We start from the raw sequence: 20,463 nt of genomic DNA on the forward strand, positions 1-20,463 counted from the left end.
TAATTGGAAAAGTTGTTTTTTTAGTTTTTTGAAAAAAAGTTTCCAAAGCGATATCTTTAAAAATAAAAACTTTAGTACCTCAATTTCTTGGAACAATGTTTAGAACACTTTTTTAAAGCTAAAAAAAATATAAAAACCTAAAAAATCGAAAAAAGGGGGGCTAGAATTTTTTGGTTTTCGGCCCCTAACTTTCGAAATATTGAACTTAGAGGTCCAAAAATTTGGAACAATGCTCGGAACAACTTTTTAAACCCGGAACAACTTTCAAAATTTCAATTTTTGAAAAAAGGGGGGCTAGGTCAAAAACGGTTTTTTGGCTCTAAAACCTCCATTTTTGAAAATTTTTCAAAAAAAATTTGGAACAATCCGGAACAAATCGGGAAAAACCTGGAACAACTTTCAAAAATAACAATTTCAAAAAAGGGGGGCTAACTTCACACACTCGTTCAATGAATCAAAACATTTTTTTCAATTGATGTTTAAATTAAATTTTTGAAAAAAAAAGGAAGGGAAATTTTAAAAAAATAGAATATGTTACCTATTGTAAAAAATGTATGAACAACTATTTTAAAAAATAGAAAAAAAGACATTTTTAATGTTTTTACTAAATAGCTTGTTTTTATGTTTTGGATATTTAAAGATTTTTAACATAGGTATCAAGGTGAAAACAAGATACTTTATCAACATGATGGTCGAAAATTAAATGCGGCTAAAATTGGATATAGAACAATTTTTCTTTTCATATCCCAAAAACCTATCCATAAATATTTTTTAAGATATAATTTTTCAGTTTTCTGGGTTAAATTTTATCCAAAATGTATAATTGCGCTATGTCCATTTTTAAAAAATTTTTTTGTAAACTTATATTATGGATAATGGTAAATCTGCAAAAAAATGAGAACCATCAGATTTGATGTAACTACAGTTACAGTCTGATGTACCTATCTATAAGATTCAAACTTTTAAAAATTTCGATTTTTTTTTTTATTACCTATGTATTTAATATTAGTCCTCGACTAATAAACAAATTGTTATTCGTGCTGATTCTTTAAATTTTTCTACCAGTCTGCTACCAAATACACTACCCCAAAACTTTAAAATCTTAATATCAAAACTGATAAAAAATATCAGATAACCTAAAAACAACCACTACCACAGTGGTAACCATAATGTATCCAACAAGAGATTTAAAATGTAGCTCCCATAAAAATCTTCTCTTAAAATGGGTATTTAATACTCATTCTCAATCGATAAAAAAACACCAACTTAAAGTCACAAAAGTATCTCTGTATCTCAAAACTAAACTACTGCATGAAGGTAGGTGAGCATAGTGAGCACCTTGCATATAATTTCAGTCAACGACGGACTTTCGAACAGAAACATTCGGTTATATGCTAAATGACGGTTGAATTTTATTTTTTTTCTTGGACATTCGGTACATTCCATCCCAATATAGTGAATGAAAAAAGTGCAATTTAATTGAGTCAATATTTTACATTTAATGAAAATGAAATATTGAAATTAAAGTGACGATAACGATTAATCGATTACGATTTAATGAGTTATTTAAAATTTGAGATAAAAACTGAATGCAAAGTTTTTTAAAATTGTTCTCACTAAAAAAAACTGCATATCAGAGTGAATTTGAATGTATCTCTAAGTTATTAGATACAAAAAAAAAAAAAAAAACAAATGTAATGTTAAGTTAGGGAAATCGATATAAGTTGCATTCTTGTATCTTGTCTATCGATATAATTCTATTTATTCAAATTGTGACCTAGAAAACCCGCGACGACTTTACAAAGTTGTTCTGCTTTGGATTTCTAGTTTAAATTTTGTATTTTTTTTTCTTGCTTCATTCTTTGGAGCTCTGTTTACATCTTGTTCTCGTAAAACGCGAACAACATAGCAAAACAGAAAAAACTAATAAAAATAAAAGAAGAAAAACAAAAAAAGTTAAAAGAGAGTATATAGATATCATGGCTACAGTTAGAAGAGCTGGACCACCAGTTCCTCCGCGGCCTCATGCGATTCTATTAAAAACACGTACTGTAGATATTGGAAGAGCCTCTTCATCGATAACAGCATCATTGTCTAATCGTTCGATAACACCATCAGGAGTTAAATCAACTGTATCTTCTTCCATTTCTTCGTCACCATCTTCTTCATCCAGACCAGAAGATGGTAGAACCGTTGTCTATAAATCGCCATCTTTCAATTTGCAAAAAAGGCAAGAACAACGTGAAAAGAGGTACTCTTTCAATACAGCCGATGGCACTTGCGGTGGTTCATCGACGATACTGATTGAAAGGGGATATGTCCCACCACCGCAGCTTCAGGCAAAACCTTTGGTGGCTTCGAAAAAACCACCAAAACCAACTGCTCCAGTGCCAAAAAATGTCAAAGCAGACAATAGCCTCTTGAATAACAATAACAATACATCGTCATTGTCGTCGTCGTCAATCGATAACCACCACCGAACAGAGGTTGTTATCGTTGAGAATAATAACAATGGTAGTCCTGTTTTGGCAAATCCTCCACAACCCAAACCAAGGACATTGATATCGAAGGCTCCTGGGGGGTTTTTGCGTCGTTCGAAGACAACGCTTGATAATTTCACGAGGTCGACTATTACTATTGCAACTATATCGAATGGTGACGCTAACAATAATAATAATAACGACACTGACAATGGAAATACGCAATCTCGGAATGGCTTCATGTCAGCTAAGACATTCGACATCAAGAATAATTTGAAAAATGCCGCCGAAAGGTTATTCTCAGAAATTGTTAGTCACTCGAAGGACTCCAAAAGCCAAACGAAAATATCTACCAATTCACCTTCATTAAATCGAAGTGAGTCATGGAAGACGACAACAGCTAATGGGGAGCCTCTCCCTGGCACCGATCTCGATCAAAATGGAAATAATTCTTCTCCTCAAATTCTTGCTTCATCCCCAACTAAGCCTAAACTTGAAGATCCCATACCGCCAGAGAAGAAAATTGTCTTCCACGAAATGCTTATCTCTGAATTGGCTGCCATGCGTCAGCGATCCAGTTCGGTTGATCAATTGAATACACGATCGGATTATAGCTTTCGTGATGGTAGAGATCTTGGAGGAGACAAGTCGGAAGATGATAAAATCTTTGAAGCTAGATCTGAAAAGTCTATGGATGATAAATCAATGGATGATAGTGGCACTGGTAGTGCTCTAACACTTCCATTGCATGGCGGTTTGAATAAAATTAAACGAGCTAGACAACGTTGTCCATCGGGATGTTCGACAGATTCGTCGCCATGCGGGCCAGAGAGCTCACGCATACGTACATCCGATTGGATTGAGGTTGGTGAAAATGGCAAGGAGGAAGTAATGACAAGCTGTCATATAAGTTTAGAAGATTCTGGGATGGAGGATGAGGAGAGACCGGATGATGGTTCATCTGGTGTTGGGGATTCGTGGGATAGTGTGCAAGAGGCGAAAAAAGAGGAAGAAGAGAGGGAGATGCGAATTAAAGCAAGACGGTGAGTTTCGGATATATTTTGAATTTAATGCAAGGTATTTGTAGTAGATACATGTTTGATAGAATATAATTAATATTCTGCACGCAAAGATCACTGCATTTTTCTTGGTTATTGGGCTAATTTTAAGCTATGTATAAATATCTGTCGGAATGCTATTAATGAGGATACATTATTGCGTTTCGGAGTCAAGTTCAGAATCCTGAAACAAAATGTTAAGGTCATTTGATGTTAGACTCTTTTTGCAAATAGAATTTGAGATACCAGTATTTCCCAGTATTTTTTGACAGAAGATCAAAAATAAATTAAAATAATTGATTTTTTGTGGCAAAAGGAAATTCACATTACATTAAACTCAGAGTTATTAAAGAACTAATAATTTGACATTTAACTCAAAGTTAAATGTCACCTCTTTTTTGTGACGTGATAGGCAAACGGGTGCGAATTTGGTTTATACTTTTTCACGTCGCTAGAACTTTTTTCGGTCACAATATTTTATAGAGAATCAAGTATGAAATAAATGTAGAATATTCCGAGGAATTCGAATATTGTATTTAAAATTCCGAAAAAAAATATTTTTACCCTTATAAAGAGACTTTTTTGTCACGACTTTTTTGAGAAATCGTAATTTTTGTATTTTTGTCCTGCCAAATTCGCACCCGTGTGCCGACAGAAGGTTAAAATGTAGTTGTAAGCAAATCTCCATAAGCTTCTTCATAAGCTTGTACCTGTTTTTGTTTAAACGGGTTTGCGTTTGAAAATTTCGATTGGTACATATTTATGATGTCTTTGTTTTTAAATTTTAAACAAATATTTAACCCACACTTAATAAAAATTGCAGTTTTAAATAAATTTTAAAGCTTTACATTCTTAAATTATAATTCATAAATAAAAAACAACAAAAATAAAACCCAAACAAAATATGACAACAACTTTATTTTTTTTTTTTTTGCATACTAATGACCCTGACGAAAAATTCCATGTACATATAAATATTTTAGATGTTTGTACGACTGACGAGTAGATAAATAATACAAAAGTGTAAAACAACTTTAACAAAAAAAAAACGTGTTTAATTACAGTGATTGATTTAAATATTTCACAGAAAAATAAAGTAATAATAAAACTGAACTTCAATTTTATAAACAAATAGGTACATTTTTGTATCGTGGTCAAGGTTATCTGTTCTACCGAAACGATAATAATTCCATTGTTAAGGTTTAAAAGTTTAAAGTCAAAAAAGGTTAATTTTCTCTGAGTAATTTTAATATTATTTCGTGAAAATTGTGTATTGTTGTATTTAATTGCTAGGCTCAAAAATATTGTATGGATTAAATTATTCATTATGTTTTTTTATGAATCATGTTAATTGCTTTATTTCAACATCAAGTTACTTAAATTTATCTTTGGGAACTTACAAACTTTTAATGAAATAATTCAGCGTAGCAAAATAAAACAAATTTTAGAATTTTGGACTTGAAAAAAGAGAATTTTTTTCAAAATTTTGAAGTACAAAAAATTTGGGATTACAAAAAACCAGAACTTTGAGAATTTTGAGTTTCAAGAATTTTGAACTTAATATATATTTCAAACCGTTATAAACGGTAGCTAAGCGAAGGCCGCTTCGGATATGGTTAGTGCCCTCTTAACAGACACATTTTTAAATCTTAAGTGAGTTCATAATTTACCAAATAGTCCATAAAAATGAAAAATTACCTAAAAATAGGAATTTTGCCATATTTCCACAAATTTCAAAACGCGTAGCATGACTGCGATCGGAAGTTCTTACCCAATTTGAAATTTTTTTTTCCTACTAAATATTTAGCTCATATTAAAGTCATAGTAAAAGTCTAAAAATAATTGATGTTAGGGTGGTTAATATTTTTTTTTTGTAATAATACGATTTTTAAAATTTCTTTTCAAGCTTCAGGGCCGATACTCGGTCAGAAGATAATAAGCGGTTTTGATTATTTTTTTTAAACTTTTCTTAGTTTTTAACATTCGGAAATTTTCCCCCCTTTTACGATTTGAAATTCGAAACTGTTTTTCAACCCACCTTAATGGGTACCTTTTGACATCGCATACAAAGCCAACAAAAGTATGAAAACAATAATAGCTTTAAATCCTTCATTACATTTTACAGTGAAAACTATTTTTAAAAACATGCCTTGTGACATTTAGGACGATACCAACACAAATAAACAAATACAAAAATATGGGCACTATTTGAAAAGGCAAACATTGGGATATGCTAAATCTACGTTCTTAAAATTTAATTAAAATTCTACACCAAAAATATGCTGTCGACTCTCAAACAATTTGTTTGTCCACGTAAAATTAAAATTTAATAAAATTTCCATGCAAAAAGTTTTTTTCTATTCAGAGCGAAAATTAGAAAATGAACTTACAATTAGAAAACTACTGCCAAATCGCATACAAATTTTTAAATTTCCCTTTTTAAACGTCCACTTTAAATTTGGGCACTTTAAATATGGGTACTACAGGGCAAGTCTAGAATTCGTAAAAAAAGTGGAACTCGAAATAAAAAAAGAGGTAGGTATGATATTATTATAATTATGCAAAATTAGAAAAAGTGGGTTTCGCAATTCTGTCTGCCTTACCTACTAAATTCTGTCTGTCTGACTAAATAAATTTCAACGAAAATGTTTTTACAGAAGACTTTGAGTACCTGCAATGTAAAAATTTTCAAAAATTTTCAAAAAAAAAGTTTTCGATATTTTTTTGAAAATGGGCAGGTTCAGAAACGTTAGGGACTAAATATTTAGGTAATTTCTCGGTCTCTGATTGGTCAGATGTAAAAAAAAATCCTTCCAATCTAGGCAATTTTATTGGAAAGCTGGAAAGTTAGGCAACAAAATTTTCCCTAAAAATTTAGGAAAGTTTTTTTTGTTGAATTTATTTGTGTGAAAAACAACTAAAAAGTGCATTATCGGTTATAATTAATTTAATTTATTTATTACAGTTAAGTGAAATTTGGTGTCTTACCAATGCGACCGGTAAAATTCTTAAATAAATTTCGAAAGGAGATGGCACATTTTTCTATGGAGCTTGGGCCCAGTGTGTTCACTAACGAAATTGGTATCAAATGAAAGGTGACGGTAAGCACATTACGTGGGTAAAATATTTTCAAATTCGTTAGTGGGGTTTTGGAGATATTTGAGTTTGAAGTTTCGGATTTCACAATCAAGATTTTAGCTAATTTTTCGAACAATTAATCGTAGAATGCGTAATAATGGGTGTACAGAAATAATATTGGTATCAAATGAAAGGTATTTCTCTTGTCTATAAATCTGTATCAAAAGTTTTTTTCTTTATTAAAAAAAATAATACATATTAGGTATTTACTTCTCAAAAAGTGATTTTTTTAAGCGAGGCATTTGGCACATCGAAATATCAAAATATTCAGTGGTGACATCCACTTTTTTTTTGCAATTTTTCGATAGCTTAATGTGTTACCTTTAATTCTATATATAAAATAGTTCTTTAAAACATACAAAAACCTTATAATAAGCAAAATACACAAAAACGCGCTGAAATATGCCTATTGAATAATAAGAATAGAAACTATAGTTCAGTCCATGGGGAAAAATCTGGAAAAAGCTATGACGTCAGCTAAGTTTGAATGCAGTATTGAAGAGGGGTTTATCCCAAGTACAAATCTCAGATTGCGTATTGTTTGGTCTTGTGGGGCGACCGCCATTTTGAAAAACGCATATGTCTCAATATCTCGAAAACGACTGGTCGGACAGAAAACTAGAAAGAACTTTTTAGATTGGAAATTAGTTAATCTTTCTTTTTCTAGTACATCATTTTTCTCTAGGAGTTATTATTTCAGAGTTACACTACCGAAAATTGTGTGTTTTTTGATATTTTAAATATTTTAAACAACCCTTAGAGTTAAGTGCGGAATTACTGAGAATGAGATACTTTGCGGTTCTGTTACTCTGAAAGTATAACTCCTATATAAAAATGATGTACTAGAAAAAGAAAGATTAACTAATTTCCAATATAAAAAGTCCTTTCTACACATTCTACGATTAATTGTTCAAAAAAATAGCTGAAATCTTGATTTTGAAATCCGAAACTTCAAACTCAAATATCTCCAAAATCCCACTACCGAATTTGAAAATATTTTACCCACGTAATGTGCTTACCGTCACCTTTCTGGGCCCAAAAATGTGCCATCTCCTTTGACAATAGCATCACATCCAAACTAATTTAGTCAATTTACTCAAATTTCCGTTCAGAAAATGACGTTGCCTAAATATCTAGTCCCTAATATTTCCTGAACGTGCCCAATTTACTCAAATTTCCGTTCAGAAAATGACGTTGCCTAAATATCTAGTCGTTAATATTTCCTGAACGTGCCCAATTTACTCAAATTTCCGTTCAGAAAATGACGTTTCCTAAATATCTAGTCCCTAATATTTCCTCAACGTGCCCAATACATTTTTTGAAAATTATGAAAATTATGATTAAAAAAAAAAATGGTTGTCAAATGATAATTTCTTAAGAAACGCTTTCCAAATTGTCGCATAAAAAATTGAAAAGATCTTTTCTCAATTCAGAAATAACTTTACGATGATGGAGAAATTCATAAGTCTGTGTGACTGTGCGTCGCGTCGGTGTGCCCATGTGTCCACCAGTACATAAAGCTGAAACTTAAACGAGTAGACCGATTTTCTTGAAATTTGGTACATGTGATGTTATTGTAATTAAAAATATCTCTTTTACAACAAAATATTGCAATTTTCTGGAGTACGGTTTAAACGATTTAATATAAACATAACTGCGTTAAAAAAAATACGGATAAAGGAAATAACTACGGTATTTCAGAGCTTTTTATAAAATCCAAAGCTATCTAGTTCTATTCTCTATATTTCGGCAGATAATGTCCCGGTCTATCGTTTTGGTTATTTGTTTCAATTTCGACATTCAAAGCCTCATTTTTGTTTTTTGGATCAAAAGCACCTTTGCTTTTCAAATAAAAAGTCCTTTAGTCTTATTTATTTCTAAAAATACCACATTTTTCTAAGAAAATATTCTATTTCAATGTTTTCTTTTGTAATACGAGCTCAATGAAACCCCACTCAATTTAAACCATTCCATACGATGAAAGATCCCACCTTGAATATTTTTCTATCAACAAAACATTTTAAAACCTCTTACAAAAGATAAATAAAAAAAAAAAACGTATTGAAAAATATCTACGCACTTAAGCCCTAAAAGATGAGAAAGTCATATGTTCAACAAAATCTAAAAAATAAACACTTCTCGACGATATTTCCTTTTTCCTGTTTTGAAGTTGGGTTCTTGTGTTAGGTACCTTTAGCTACACAATATTAAGTTGAGTTGACGATGACGGTCGCATAAATTGATTTTTTTTTCGCTCAAAAGCAACACAACAATATTCCTCTGGGCGTGAACCATGAAGATCCTAATTTACATGTCTTAATGGATAAAATTGATTTATTGGAACGTGAAAGTGTTTCTGCTGATGTTGTGCTTAATGGTGTTCCTAAAAAAAGCGATGAGGATTTGCATGATCTGATGCATGAACTTTGCACGTCATTAAATTGCACTCCAACCCCCGTCCTTAAAGATATTTTTCGCACTAGGGCGAAAGGCTCATCTGCAGACACATCAATCATAATAAAACTCGGCAGCAAAAAAGACAAAAATGTGTTGCTACATTCCATAAGTCAACGATACAAAACTTCAAAAAAATCACTTTGCCTTCGTGATATAAATATGAACTCTGATAAACGAATCTACCTAAATGAAAGTTTAACCACACATAATCATATGATTTTCCGAGAAGCTTATCATCTCAAACGCCAAAAGAAGGTCTCTTCAGTCTTCACACGTAATGGCCAAGTATACGTACGTCCCACACCTCAGAGCGACACAGTTTTGATTACTTCCCATGATCTCTTGAAAAAAACAATTGCATCTTATGAGAGAGACCTTGATGACAACAGAAGTACAGGCGATGGAACACATTCACCTTCTACTTTTACTTATAGAGACTTCAAAAATATAAATGTTGCGTGTCTTGAAGATAACATTTTTCAAATAAATTGGCAAGAAGTTTATTTCATGGTATCTCCAGATGAACAAATTGAATTCTTGCAAAATAATATACGTAGTCTATACAATGCTCATGTACCGCTCAAGACAAAAATTGTAAGGTTTCAAAACAACTCTTGGTTTACACCTGAAATTTTAGATTTAAAAAATCAACGTGATTCCGCTTACAAAAGATGGAAAAAATTCAAATTGCCTGAGTTCTATGAAGATTTTCGTTTGTTAAGAAACGAGGCTAACTCGAAGATCAGGCAGGCCAAAAAGCTTTTTTATTCCAGGCGACTTGATAGTAGTCAACCATCGTCCGTGTTGTGGAAAAACTTGAGAGATTTAGGGGTCGGGCGAAATAAAACTCGGGACTTCGATGGAATCGATCCGGATAAACTTAATGCTACTTTTTTAAAATCTCAAAGATCATCCTCTGCAGTTCTTGTACCTTCTGAAAGGATCTACTCTGGTTCTTTTCAGTTTTCAAGAATTGAACAAACGGATGTTGTTAAAGCTATCTTAAGTATAAAATCCAAATCTGCTGGCCTTGATGATATCCATCCACTTTTTGTTAAAATCATTCTCCCACATATTCTTCCAGTTTTAACTCATGCTTTTAACACAATAATTCTGACGTCATGTTTCCCCACAGTATGGAAGGATGCTAAAGTAGTTCCAGTACTCAAAACAGCGGGTACTCGATTATGTGAGCCTGAATACAGACCAATTTCGATTTTACCTTACCTTTCAAAAGTAATGGAAAAACTTTTGCATTTTCAATTATCTGGTTTTTTGAAAACTAATAACCTTATTTGTAAAAATCAGTCTGGTTTCAGGCCTCAGCATAGTTGTGTATCCGCACTGTTAAAAGTATCTGATGATATAAGAATTGCTGTCAATAATGATTTGGTAACTTTTTTGACCCTGTTGGATTTTTCCAAGGCATTTGATACGGTTGACCATAAGCTTTTAGTATCTAAGCTCAAAAACAATTTTAGAATTTCTAATAATGCTGCTGATTTGGTTCAATCCTATCTTTCTGGTAGAAGGCAATCAGTGTATCTGGGCGAGCATTCAAAATCACAGTTTCTAGATATATTAAGCGGAGTTCCACAAGGATCTATTTTGGGCCCACTCCTTTTTACAGCTTTCATTAATGATTTACCTCAATGTGTCAGGGAAGCTAATATTCATATGTATGCAGACGACGTTCAACTTTATTTTTCCTGCAAGCTTGGTCTAATCGAAGATGGTGTTGTTAGGCTTAACTATGAGTTGCAAAATATTGTAGATTGGGCAGAGGACAATAGCTTACAATTAAATCCAAAAAAATCAAAATGTTTAGTTATCTATAGGAGTAAACTTGATGTTAGCTATTTCCCAGCTGTTTCCCTTGGCCAAAACCCAATCGAATATGTTAAAAAGGCCAAAAATCTAGGAATCGTATTTGATGGACTACTCAGATGGGATGATCATGTCAGTGGCGTTATTGGTAAAGTGTATGGGTGTCTTAGGTGTCTGTCAATGTCAAAACATTATACTCCCTTTGCCACAAGATTGATGCTTGTTAAAGCCTTAATTATTCCCATTATCACCTATGGATGTCAAATAACACAATATTGCTGCGCTGATACTAAAAGGAGGCTTAACGTGGCCTTTAATAATATTTGCCGCTATGTTTATGATCTTAAGCGCTTCGATCATGTTTCACGTTATACACAAAACATTCTTGGTTGTAATTTGGAAACGTTTATTAAATTTTGTAGCTTGAAATTTTTACATATGATTATGGTTACCAAAGAACCGACATACCTTTATGAAAAAATTAGTTTTTCTATTTCATCGCGTTCATTGGCTCTTATACAGCCCACATTCAACTCTTTATCTTCCGAGCGACAGTTTTTTGTAGTCACCATCCGCTTATGGAACTCTTTGCCCCTTAGTATAAGAAGACAGTACTGTACACCAAATTTTATTGATGTTTTGTTTTTGCATTTGAGTGGTGAATAATTTTGTATTATAAAATAATTTTAATACGTTCTTTTTTATATATATATATAGTTAAACAGTTGCCTAGATTAAAGATTAAAGTAAATTTGAAATTTGAATTTTTGTTCAGCTTCATTGTTTAATTAAATACCTTTTGTATACTTTTGCAACTTTAAAGATTTAGCGATCTAATGTAAAAGATTTGAATAAAATAAATAAAATGAAAAAAATGAAAAAAAAGAAAAACCTCTCCCCACTAGGATTTGCTTAAGAAAATTTTCTTACATATTTTTTTTTTTGTATATTCAAGGTTACATAAAACTTTTCTATTTTCTTGGATTACATCATTGAGCTGAATGTTAAGAGACGATATGCTGAAATGAATATTTGCCAAATATAAATTGTCTTTGGTTGGTTAACCAAAACGCCTTTATGGCGCCCAGAAAGTTTCTACCAACAAAATTTCTTTTCGAAGAAAGGACAAAATTAATCTGTGTACAGAAACTCTTTAAATTGTCTCGACGTGAAAACAAGAGTAAAATATTATATCTGTCAGTTTCATTGTTAGAATGACAAGTATTTGTGGAGTCCAATAAATGAGTTCAACGAATCTCATGACACCAAAAAGAATGCAATAAATAATGTCTCTGGGTTTTTTTTTGAAAATGTGATTTATTATTCTTAAGGACATGCCATTTGTCTTGCAGTGTTTTTGAGTGCCAAAAAAAGTTTATCAATTCCAGAAAAAGGCTCATATTGTGCCTAACACAATACATATTAAGTTGAGTGTGGGTCGTTGAAAACCATGTGAAAGTAAGAGCAGGTATTTTTTTTTCATCCTCAATGATGTCATAACTCTAATGCAAAATGGTCTTACAAACTCCAAATTATTTCCGTCTGTAGAAATAGACTTTTATATGTATCTAGGAAACATTAAAGTGATTTAAATATTTTAAGCCCTCCCTGGCGGAATTTTAGCGGACATTTCTTTAGATTCATCTATTTGAGCTTTTTTTAATTGAATTGAAGGTCGTTAACAGTCTTAAAAATTATGTCCTTCGTGACAAGTATCTGTTGTCAGTTCGTTATTTCATTACCTAAGATTTCTAATTGAGTTCCACTCACTCAATCAAATTAAATATTAATCTCTAAATAAACAGTAGCAATCAAAATGATGACTATCCAATTAAGATAGTCACGCTATACATAAATGAGCTAAGACCTCAAAGCATTCTCATTGTGAATGATTTTCAAAAGTTCCTGAATCAATTAGAGATCTTTCACATATCTCTATGGAACGCAAATGCTTCACAACAACAATAGTTCACAGTTTGTCGAATTGTTAATTAAATTAGAACATGCAAAGGCAACTTTAAGTTCAAGTTTAACGATAATATGATAAGTTTCTGTTTTTGTGTTAGTCGCTAATTTTTTTTTTTGCAAAATTTTGTTATTTTTTTCTGTTTTATTTTTACGACTCACACTTATTCTCAGAAAGTATCATAAAGTTGGTGTAATGATATTCTATATAGCTTCATTTGAAACACAGTATAGTGTATTTATTTTAGTACTGAGAGGTAGAAGTGTATAAAGAAGATGGTATAAAGAATGTGATGAATCATAGTCTTCATCAAAGTTTTCGCGTTTACATGCAAAAAATGATCGCCTCGAGTCAGTCAGTGGAAGAGCATGGCAAGAATTAATTCAAGAATTATTATATTTTTTTGTTGACAGCAAAAGTTCTTGTGAAGTGTGGGTAAACTTTTTTGAGGAAGTTTTTATCGGAAGGTTATTATGCCACCGGCATAGTAATTACTTTGATGAAACTTAAACAAGACAAATAATATCAAAGCTTGCTTGAATTTTATAGCAGAATTGTTAAAACGATAAAACTTGGACCCAAAAAAAAAAAACTTATAACGATATTCAAGAATTTTTTGGCAATCAAAGGTTTTATTTCAAACAATTACCCTAACTCAAGAACTTGAAATGACTTTTTAACGAAAAAATGACATAGGTAAAGCTATAATATAGTATGCATAAATATACACTTTAATCATTGTAAAGGACGAAGGACGATTGGTAGCATGTATAATTTAGGACTTTCTATTGTCGAAGAAGCAAACCTTAACCTTGGGTTAGTATTTTATGTATTCGTTTAGAAACTGTTGGTACCTGGTATTATCTTACTACCTAACTGATTTTAATGACAGTTTCGGAGGCTGTTATTCAAATGAAATACAAAGTAATATTGGTAAGATCAAATAATACAAGAAAAAAACAATCGCAGAAAACTACTACATTCACCTAGAAATATTCACCCTCGTCGAAAGGAGGGTGAATATTTCTAGGTGAATGTCGTATTCTTTCCTCTATGCTTTCGACTAAGAGGACATTTTACAAAAAAAATAGCAGAATTTCAATTTTATTCACCCTACGGTTTTGTGATGCCAATGGGAGAGGTAAATTTTCCAGTATTCAGTTATTACATAGGTATTTTAAACCAATTCATTTCCTTTCTTGAAGTTTTTACCGTCACACTTACTTCTTCCAAATAAGTACCTCACAATACTGTCGCCACATATGAAAAATATTGTCGCAATTCAAAAGAGGTTGGCCTTCAGCATTTGCTGATTGAAGTATACTTCCTTCCTAGAGCCACAATTTGAATTTTGAGGAAACTGCATCCTTGTTCATGTTAACATTTTGGAAGACTACCTTAAGGGGTTACATCTAGTTGTAAGTGCAAAAAAACCTTCTTTTTTGTGGATTTTTTGTGAAGAGGCATTTAATTATATAAACGTAAAGAATACATATCCATATAGCAAATTAAATGTATTAAAATAATTCGCTGTGTATTTAAAAAAATATTGGGTTCCGTTATTTTTGTAGTAGATCTGCTAGACGACCTCCAAAAAAAAAGGTGTCTGGCGGTGAGCAAGATATCTCTGATCCAAGTCACTTAAAATTAAAAAAACCAAAAGATTCATTTTCAACATAGACGAATGCAGGTAATGAACGAAGGAATATTCAAAATTTTGATTTTTGACAAAATGGCGGCTTCCCAAAGAAAAAAATCGTTGTTTTTCACGAAAAACTTAAAAAATCGAATTATTGTCGAAAACCTTTTTCCTTCATTCATTACCTGACAAAAGTATCTAAGAAAATTGTGTAAAAATTTCAAGCCGATTACTCCAGCCGTTTCGGAGAAATTTTGCTCACCGCCAGACACCTTTTTTTTGGAGGTCGTCTAGTAGATCTACTACAAAAATAACGGAACCCAATATTTTTTTAAATACTCAGTGAATTATTTTAAAACATTAAATTTGCTATATGGATATGTATTCTGTATGTTTATATAATTAAATGTCTCTTCACAAAAAATCCACAAAAAAGAAGGTTTGTTTTGCACTTACAACTAGATATAACCCCTTAATTTAATCTTAATCTAGCTCCTAATTATAGGCTTTCATGACAGCTTCAAAGCCCTTTGTAAGACTTCTTGACATGCTCATTCAAATGTCCAATCACAAACAAGAGGTCACCTCTCGGGATGTTCTAAGGAGTAACTACATACCTATATGTTGCAGTTAACCAAAAATACATCTTTTTCCAACCGCTCTCACCCAATACAGTATAATTTGAGGATTATCAGCACTGATAAATAGCTTATATACCTTTTCTTGCATTACCAGTTTTAGAGACACCAAATGTTCCTGGGGATTTATAGGCATCTAAAAGCACTAGGTATTTTTCCAGGGTTTATTATTCCAGATTTCCATCCGCATTTTCTGTACCATCTCTTCGTTTCGATCTTTGGTAGCACCTCTGGAATCCGTAAAGCCTTGATACGATTATTTCTTGGTTGATGCAGGATCAACAGAAATATTTTCAAAACTCCGTCTGACATGTTTTTATTATGTGATCTTTACTCTGTCGCCGTACAGTAGTACTTTTCATGCATGACAATTTTTTGACGAAAAGTAATGAAATTTGGCACACTTAGTGCGGAATCCAAAAGACTGCTTCTTATTTTACAAAATGGCGGTAGATAAAAAAAAGATTGAACACTTTTTTCAACTTTAATTTAAATGTAACTGTTCCACTTTTATGCATTTTATTGGATTTTTTTTTCTATCAATTTTTATAAAATATATCCACTTTTAGTTTATACTGTTGCCAAATATGTATAAAGGCCAACAATACAAAAATTGATATTTGAATAAATAAAATTTTCAACAAAATTATATAATTTTTTTTCTTGAAAGTTTTTTTAAAAGATGTTGGATCCCAATCTGAAGTGGTAAGAAACTATGACGTCACGTTTTGAGATAAAAAACATTTTGAAGTTATCTATTATATCTCAAAAACGTGATGTCATATCGCAGTGGCGTATTGAGGGGGGGGGGGGGGGGGCTCAGTTGGCTCAAGCCCGCCCCCCCCAAGCCTCCAAAATCATGTTACTTTTTAGCTGATTTCATCATAATCTACATGATTAACTGAAACTTCTTAGTAAATCGTAGAGATTTAGAGGCAGAGGCAGAGAGTTTGGGATTTTCAGGATCTTAGTCCAATTCAGAATTCTTCAAATAATTTGTTTGTTGTTTTGATGTCAAATTACATCACCGTTAAATTTTGCAAAGCTTCTTATGCAATCACGTCATATTTTATTGTCTTGAGTACCTATATTATTTTTTTTCAAAAATAATATTTTTCTCAAAGATGTTGGAAATACAAATTTTTTATATCTCAATATCTTAGTGGTCAACATAACTAATAGTTTATTTAAGCAAATTCCAGTTTGTGCTTCTGATTTTTATTAAAAAAGGAACTATTAAAAAATATATATTTCTAATTAAACATCAAAAGAATTTCATTGAAAATTAGTTTTTGAGACTTTTACGTTCTGCATTTTACTTTTTGAGCATTCACTTGAGTTGCCGATAGTGAAATTTGGTGTTCTACAGTTTTTCGCTCATTTAGATTTTCTGATCGAATTCAATTCGCTTTGTTTCTGCTCGTGAACTTGGTATCTTTTTCAATGAATCTCCAATTTTTGGACAAAATATAAGCAAAACTTATATTTTTATTGTTTTGTAATGTTTATTTGTTGTTAATTTAACACAAAATACATAAAACACATGAGGCATGAAATATCATGCCTCTGTGTTTACAACCTCATTCGCTTTACATTTTATCTAATTCATTTTTCTTTGAAAATTTGCAATAATATCGCATTTCACTTACATATTTCATATGTCTTGCAAAATGTGACTTTTATTTTTACTTTTAAATTCTGCTTTTTTCCAATAAAGTTGCCAATAAAAGAAGCATTTTCTAAGTTTTCGAAATCGATCGAAGATCAATTTCACGTGAAATTGAAAAGTGATGCCAGTTCACTTTCGGTTGAATTGCGGGAATATGGGCATTTATACCGAAAAAAGTGATGAGTATAGCTCAAAAACTAGACGTGACAGGAATAAATCTGTAAACAGTTTTGAATTCAGCACATGAAAAAGTTCGAACGAAAAAGTGTTTTTTTTTTTTTAAGATTACTAAACACCTTGCTGTTTGTGTAAAATGTTTGGGATACAAGAACTTGGAAAAATAGCTACTTTGAATGTGAAAGGAGACAGTAGTACGAAGTTGACGGGAGCAGTAAAATTCTACTATACGACTTTCAGTACCGCAGCACAGCGCTTTTCTCTCGATCAAAGATGAATAAAAAAAAGAGACAAATTTGTAGTACATTTACCTTATCAAAAATTTTTGAAAAATTTTTCAGCCCCCCCAAATTTTTTTCTGGATACGCCACTGGTCATATGATGATTTTAATTAATTCAATCTCCAATTTTTTACTTTTGTAACTTTATTCTGTTACTGTTCCGGTAGTAGTTTGCATAGAAACAATTCACAAAATTGCATATGAGCATTAATTAAACAATTCATTCTCATGCAATCACGCTACCATGGACAGTGCATATACAAATTTGAAAAAGTTCTAATTATTCCAATTCATGCAAGATTTTAACAGTAATTTAATCTTTTATTTTTCTTTGTTTTTTCATTATTCTCAATTTAAGCAAATGAATTTGCTAGAAATGGACTTATAGAACACATCTTACTATAAACAACATATTCACTATTCACTAATAAAAAAGTTCTTTTCTTTAACTTTTTTTTTCTACAACTAAAATCAGTTCAACTGGTACACGAAAACTTAAAGTGCCCTACCTTAAAATCTGAAATGCGTTTTTCTCCAGCAATTAAGACAGCTAGAGCTAGATGATTCATCAAAATTTCGCCTACCTCTTAAAAAAATAATAATGACAGGTTGGGTAATTTTTTTTTTTTGCATCAAGGTAAAAAGCTTGTGTGGCCTCAAAAAACGTGTGAATTTCCATCAAAACTAATTACTTCAAGCGATTCCAACGAAGAAGTTAAACAAAGAAATTATTAACTAATGCGAGTGCCTATCTATTACATTCTTCAAAAGATTGTGATATTAAGATAAAACTTTGCAAAAGACTATGAAACGTTTTAATTTTTAACTTACTTAACTTGAGCACCAATTTTAAGCTCCAATTAGGTACTTATATCTTCGATTCGATCTTTGAAACACCCAAACGATTAAATGCAACTGCAGTAATTTTCGCTGTTCAACGAGAAAAAAAAAAAAAAAACAATTTCCTTTTTTATTGGCAATGAAAAATAATGATAAATGAAATGAAAAGAGATAACAATGACTTAATCCTTAAAATGCAACTGTTCGTTCGTCATCCGACCGGATTGCAGATCATTTCTATTTCATTTTTGATTTAAAAGAAGACCAAATGAAAAAAAAAACTGAAACAACGCCATTAAATAATATTTCCGTCTTGGCAAAGATTGCACATTTTGTTGCAATAATAGCATCTCAATTTTATTCGAGAGGAGTAACTCTTACTATAGCCTTTTGCAGACTTTGATGATCCACTTAAGATGAAATAATACAAGAAAAAAAAAAAAAAACTGATTCATGTAACTCAGCATCAATTGAATTCAATTATATTGAAGCCTTTCATCACTCTCTGTCTAAGGAAAAAAATATGAAAAAAAAAACATTTGGCTCTAGCAAGTAAAACATTACTCAGGCTTAAGAGTCTATTATTAACCAAATAAAGTCTTTTGGACTTTCAGTAAAATCTTTGTTAAAAAAAAAGTTATTTTTCCAGCACAATCAATTCCCACTCGAATGTTTCAGCCATAATTTTCAAAGTGGAAATTACAACTTAGGGGCAACTTCATTTTTGTTGTGTTATAGGAAATCCAATGCTCCTGTGTCTAGTGTATAGAAGAATGGTAATGAAATAGTACTAAAAGTTGCAAGCGGAGTTGGGTTATTACTGGCTGGTGATTTAAATTCGTTGCGTCCAACCAAACCGTCACTTATTATTGTAGTCCATTTTCCAGGCAAACTATTATGGCTCACATTATCCATACCTAGTTTCCCTTTTCTAGTCATGTATTTGAAGTAGTCGTATAACCAGAGGTTTATGACAGCCCACAGCTAAGTTTATTGACATGATAAAACAGGGTTGCCGCTGAAGAATTTGAAGAAGTAAGATTGTTTCATTACAAAAGAGCTTAAGAAGCTTTTCGGAACTTTTGTACCCGTGCGTAAGCAAAATTTACGACAAGACTAAGCTCAAATTTTTTAAATTTATAAAAGGTACATCGACATAGCGCATCAAACTTATTCATTTTCTTTGTTTTATTATTGTTGAGAAATAGAAAGTAAATTTTGTATTTCAAACTGCACTATGGCAACCATATGATAACCCAACGGCATTATACGATACGGATTGTGTATTGTCTCCTTAAGAGTAAAGTAAAATGACAACCCTCATGATGATTATGATAATTGGAGTCGTAACGGAACTAAATGTGTCTTTAGTCTAGACTCTCTGTCTATTATTTAACAGCAACGCAATGACACCTTTAATAGAAGCGACCATTATTTTGGTGTGTTTCGATTTAAGTTTTTTAGAGCTTGAAAGTTTTATTTGAAAATGGTAATGATGGTTGTATTTTTTTAAATTTTCAGTTCTGTCGACTCTTTAAAAGTTTTAAATCAAACTGCACAATAAAGTACAAAACATTTTTTGCTGATGTAACAAATAAGCACTCACAAAACGTACAAACCTACAGGGCTACATTGCTATCATTGGTATTTTGGAAACTGAAGTAAGTAAGAAGTAAGTAAGTAAGCTTGGCTTTAAATTTGTACAAGTAAAATGTTGATTGTTTACTTGGCAATTTTTCAAAGAGCTATAAAAATTGGTAATTTAAAGAAAAATTGTCAAGAGAACAATCAACATTTTATTTATATAAATTTAAAGCCAAGCTTTAGAACTTGGTACACTTTTACATTTCAGTACTTTTTGTGCCAGCATAACATCAACATAGGAGAACTTGGCTCTTTTTTTAACAGTAATGTTTTTGTTGTGATTTCACTACTTTTTGCAAGGTTTTGCTGTAGAACTTAAAATCTCTATAATTGATGAACACTCAGAGAAAATGGACGGTTACCACGCCCCCTGTCTAAAACTCTCAAATTTAAAATTTCTTCTTTTGTTTAAACTACCAGGTCTACCATTCTACCAAATTTTAAGGTTCTACGGCAGTTAGAAATGCTCTATAATAATTGATGAAAATTCGGCGAAAATGGGCGGTTACCACGCCCCCTGAATTGAAAATCTCAAATTTTCGATTTTTTTCCTTTGTATACACCACAAGACCTATCACTATGTAAAATTTCAAGTTTCTACGATAGCGGAAAGTTCTCCATAATTTTGATGATCTGTCAGTGAGTCAGT

General features: G+C 31.7%; 1 protein-coding gene across 1 annotated transcript in view; it reads left to right on the forward strand.

The window, feature by feature from the left end:
- The first annotated feature begins 1,342 nt into the window (after positions 1–1,342).
- Positions 1,343–20,463, forward strand: part of LOC129913078 (rho GTPase-activating protein gacZ) — a 73,780-nt gene continuing 54,659 nt past the window's right edge. The window contains exon 1 of the mRNA XM_055991498.1: positions 1,343–3,523. Coding sequence (XP_055847473.1) covers positions 1,980–3,523 — 1,544 coding nt within the window. The 5' untranslated portion in view covers positions 1,343–1,979. The remainder of the gene's footprint in view (positions 3,524–20,463) is intronic.

The sequence above is a fragment of the Episyrphus balteatus genome, chromosome 3 (assembly GCF_945859705.1).
Source record: "Episyrphus balteatus chromosome 3, idEpiBalt1.1, whole genome shotgun sequence".
In the NCBI taxonomy this organism is placed as follows: domain Eukaryota; kingdom Metazoa; phylum Arthropoda; class Insecta; order Diptera; family Syrphidae; genus Episyrphus; species Episyrphus balteatus.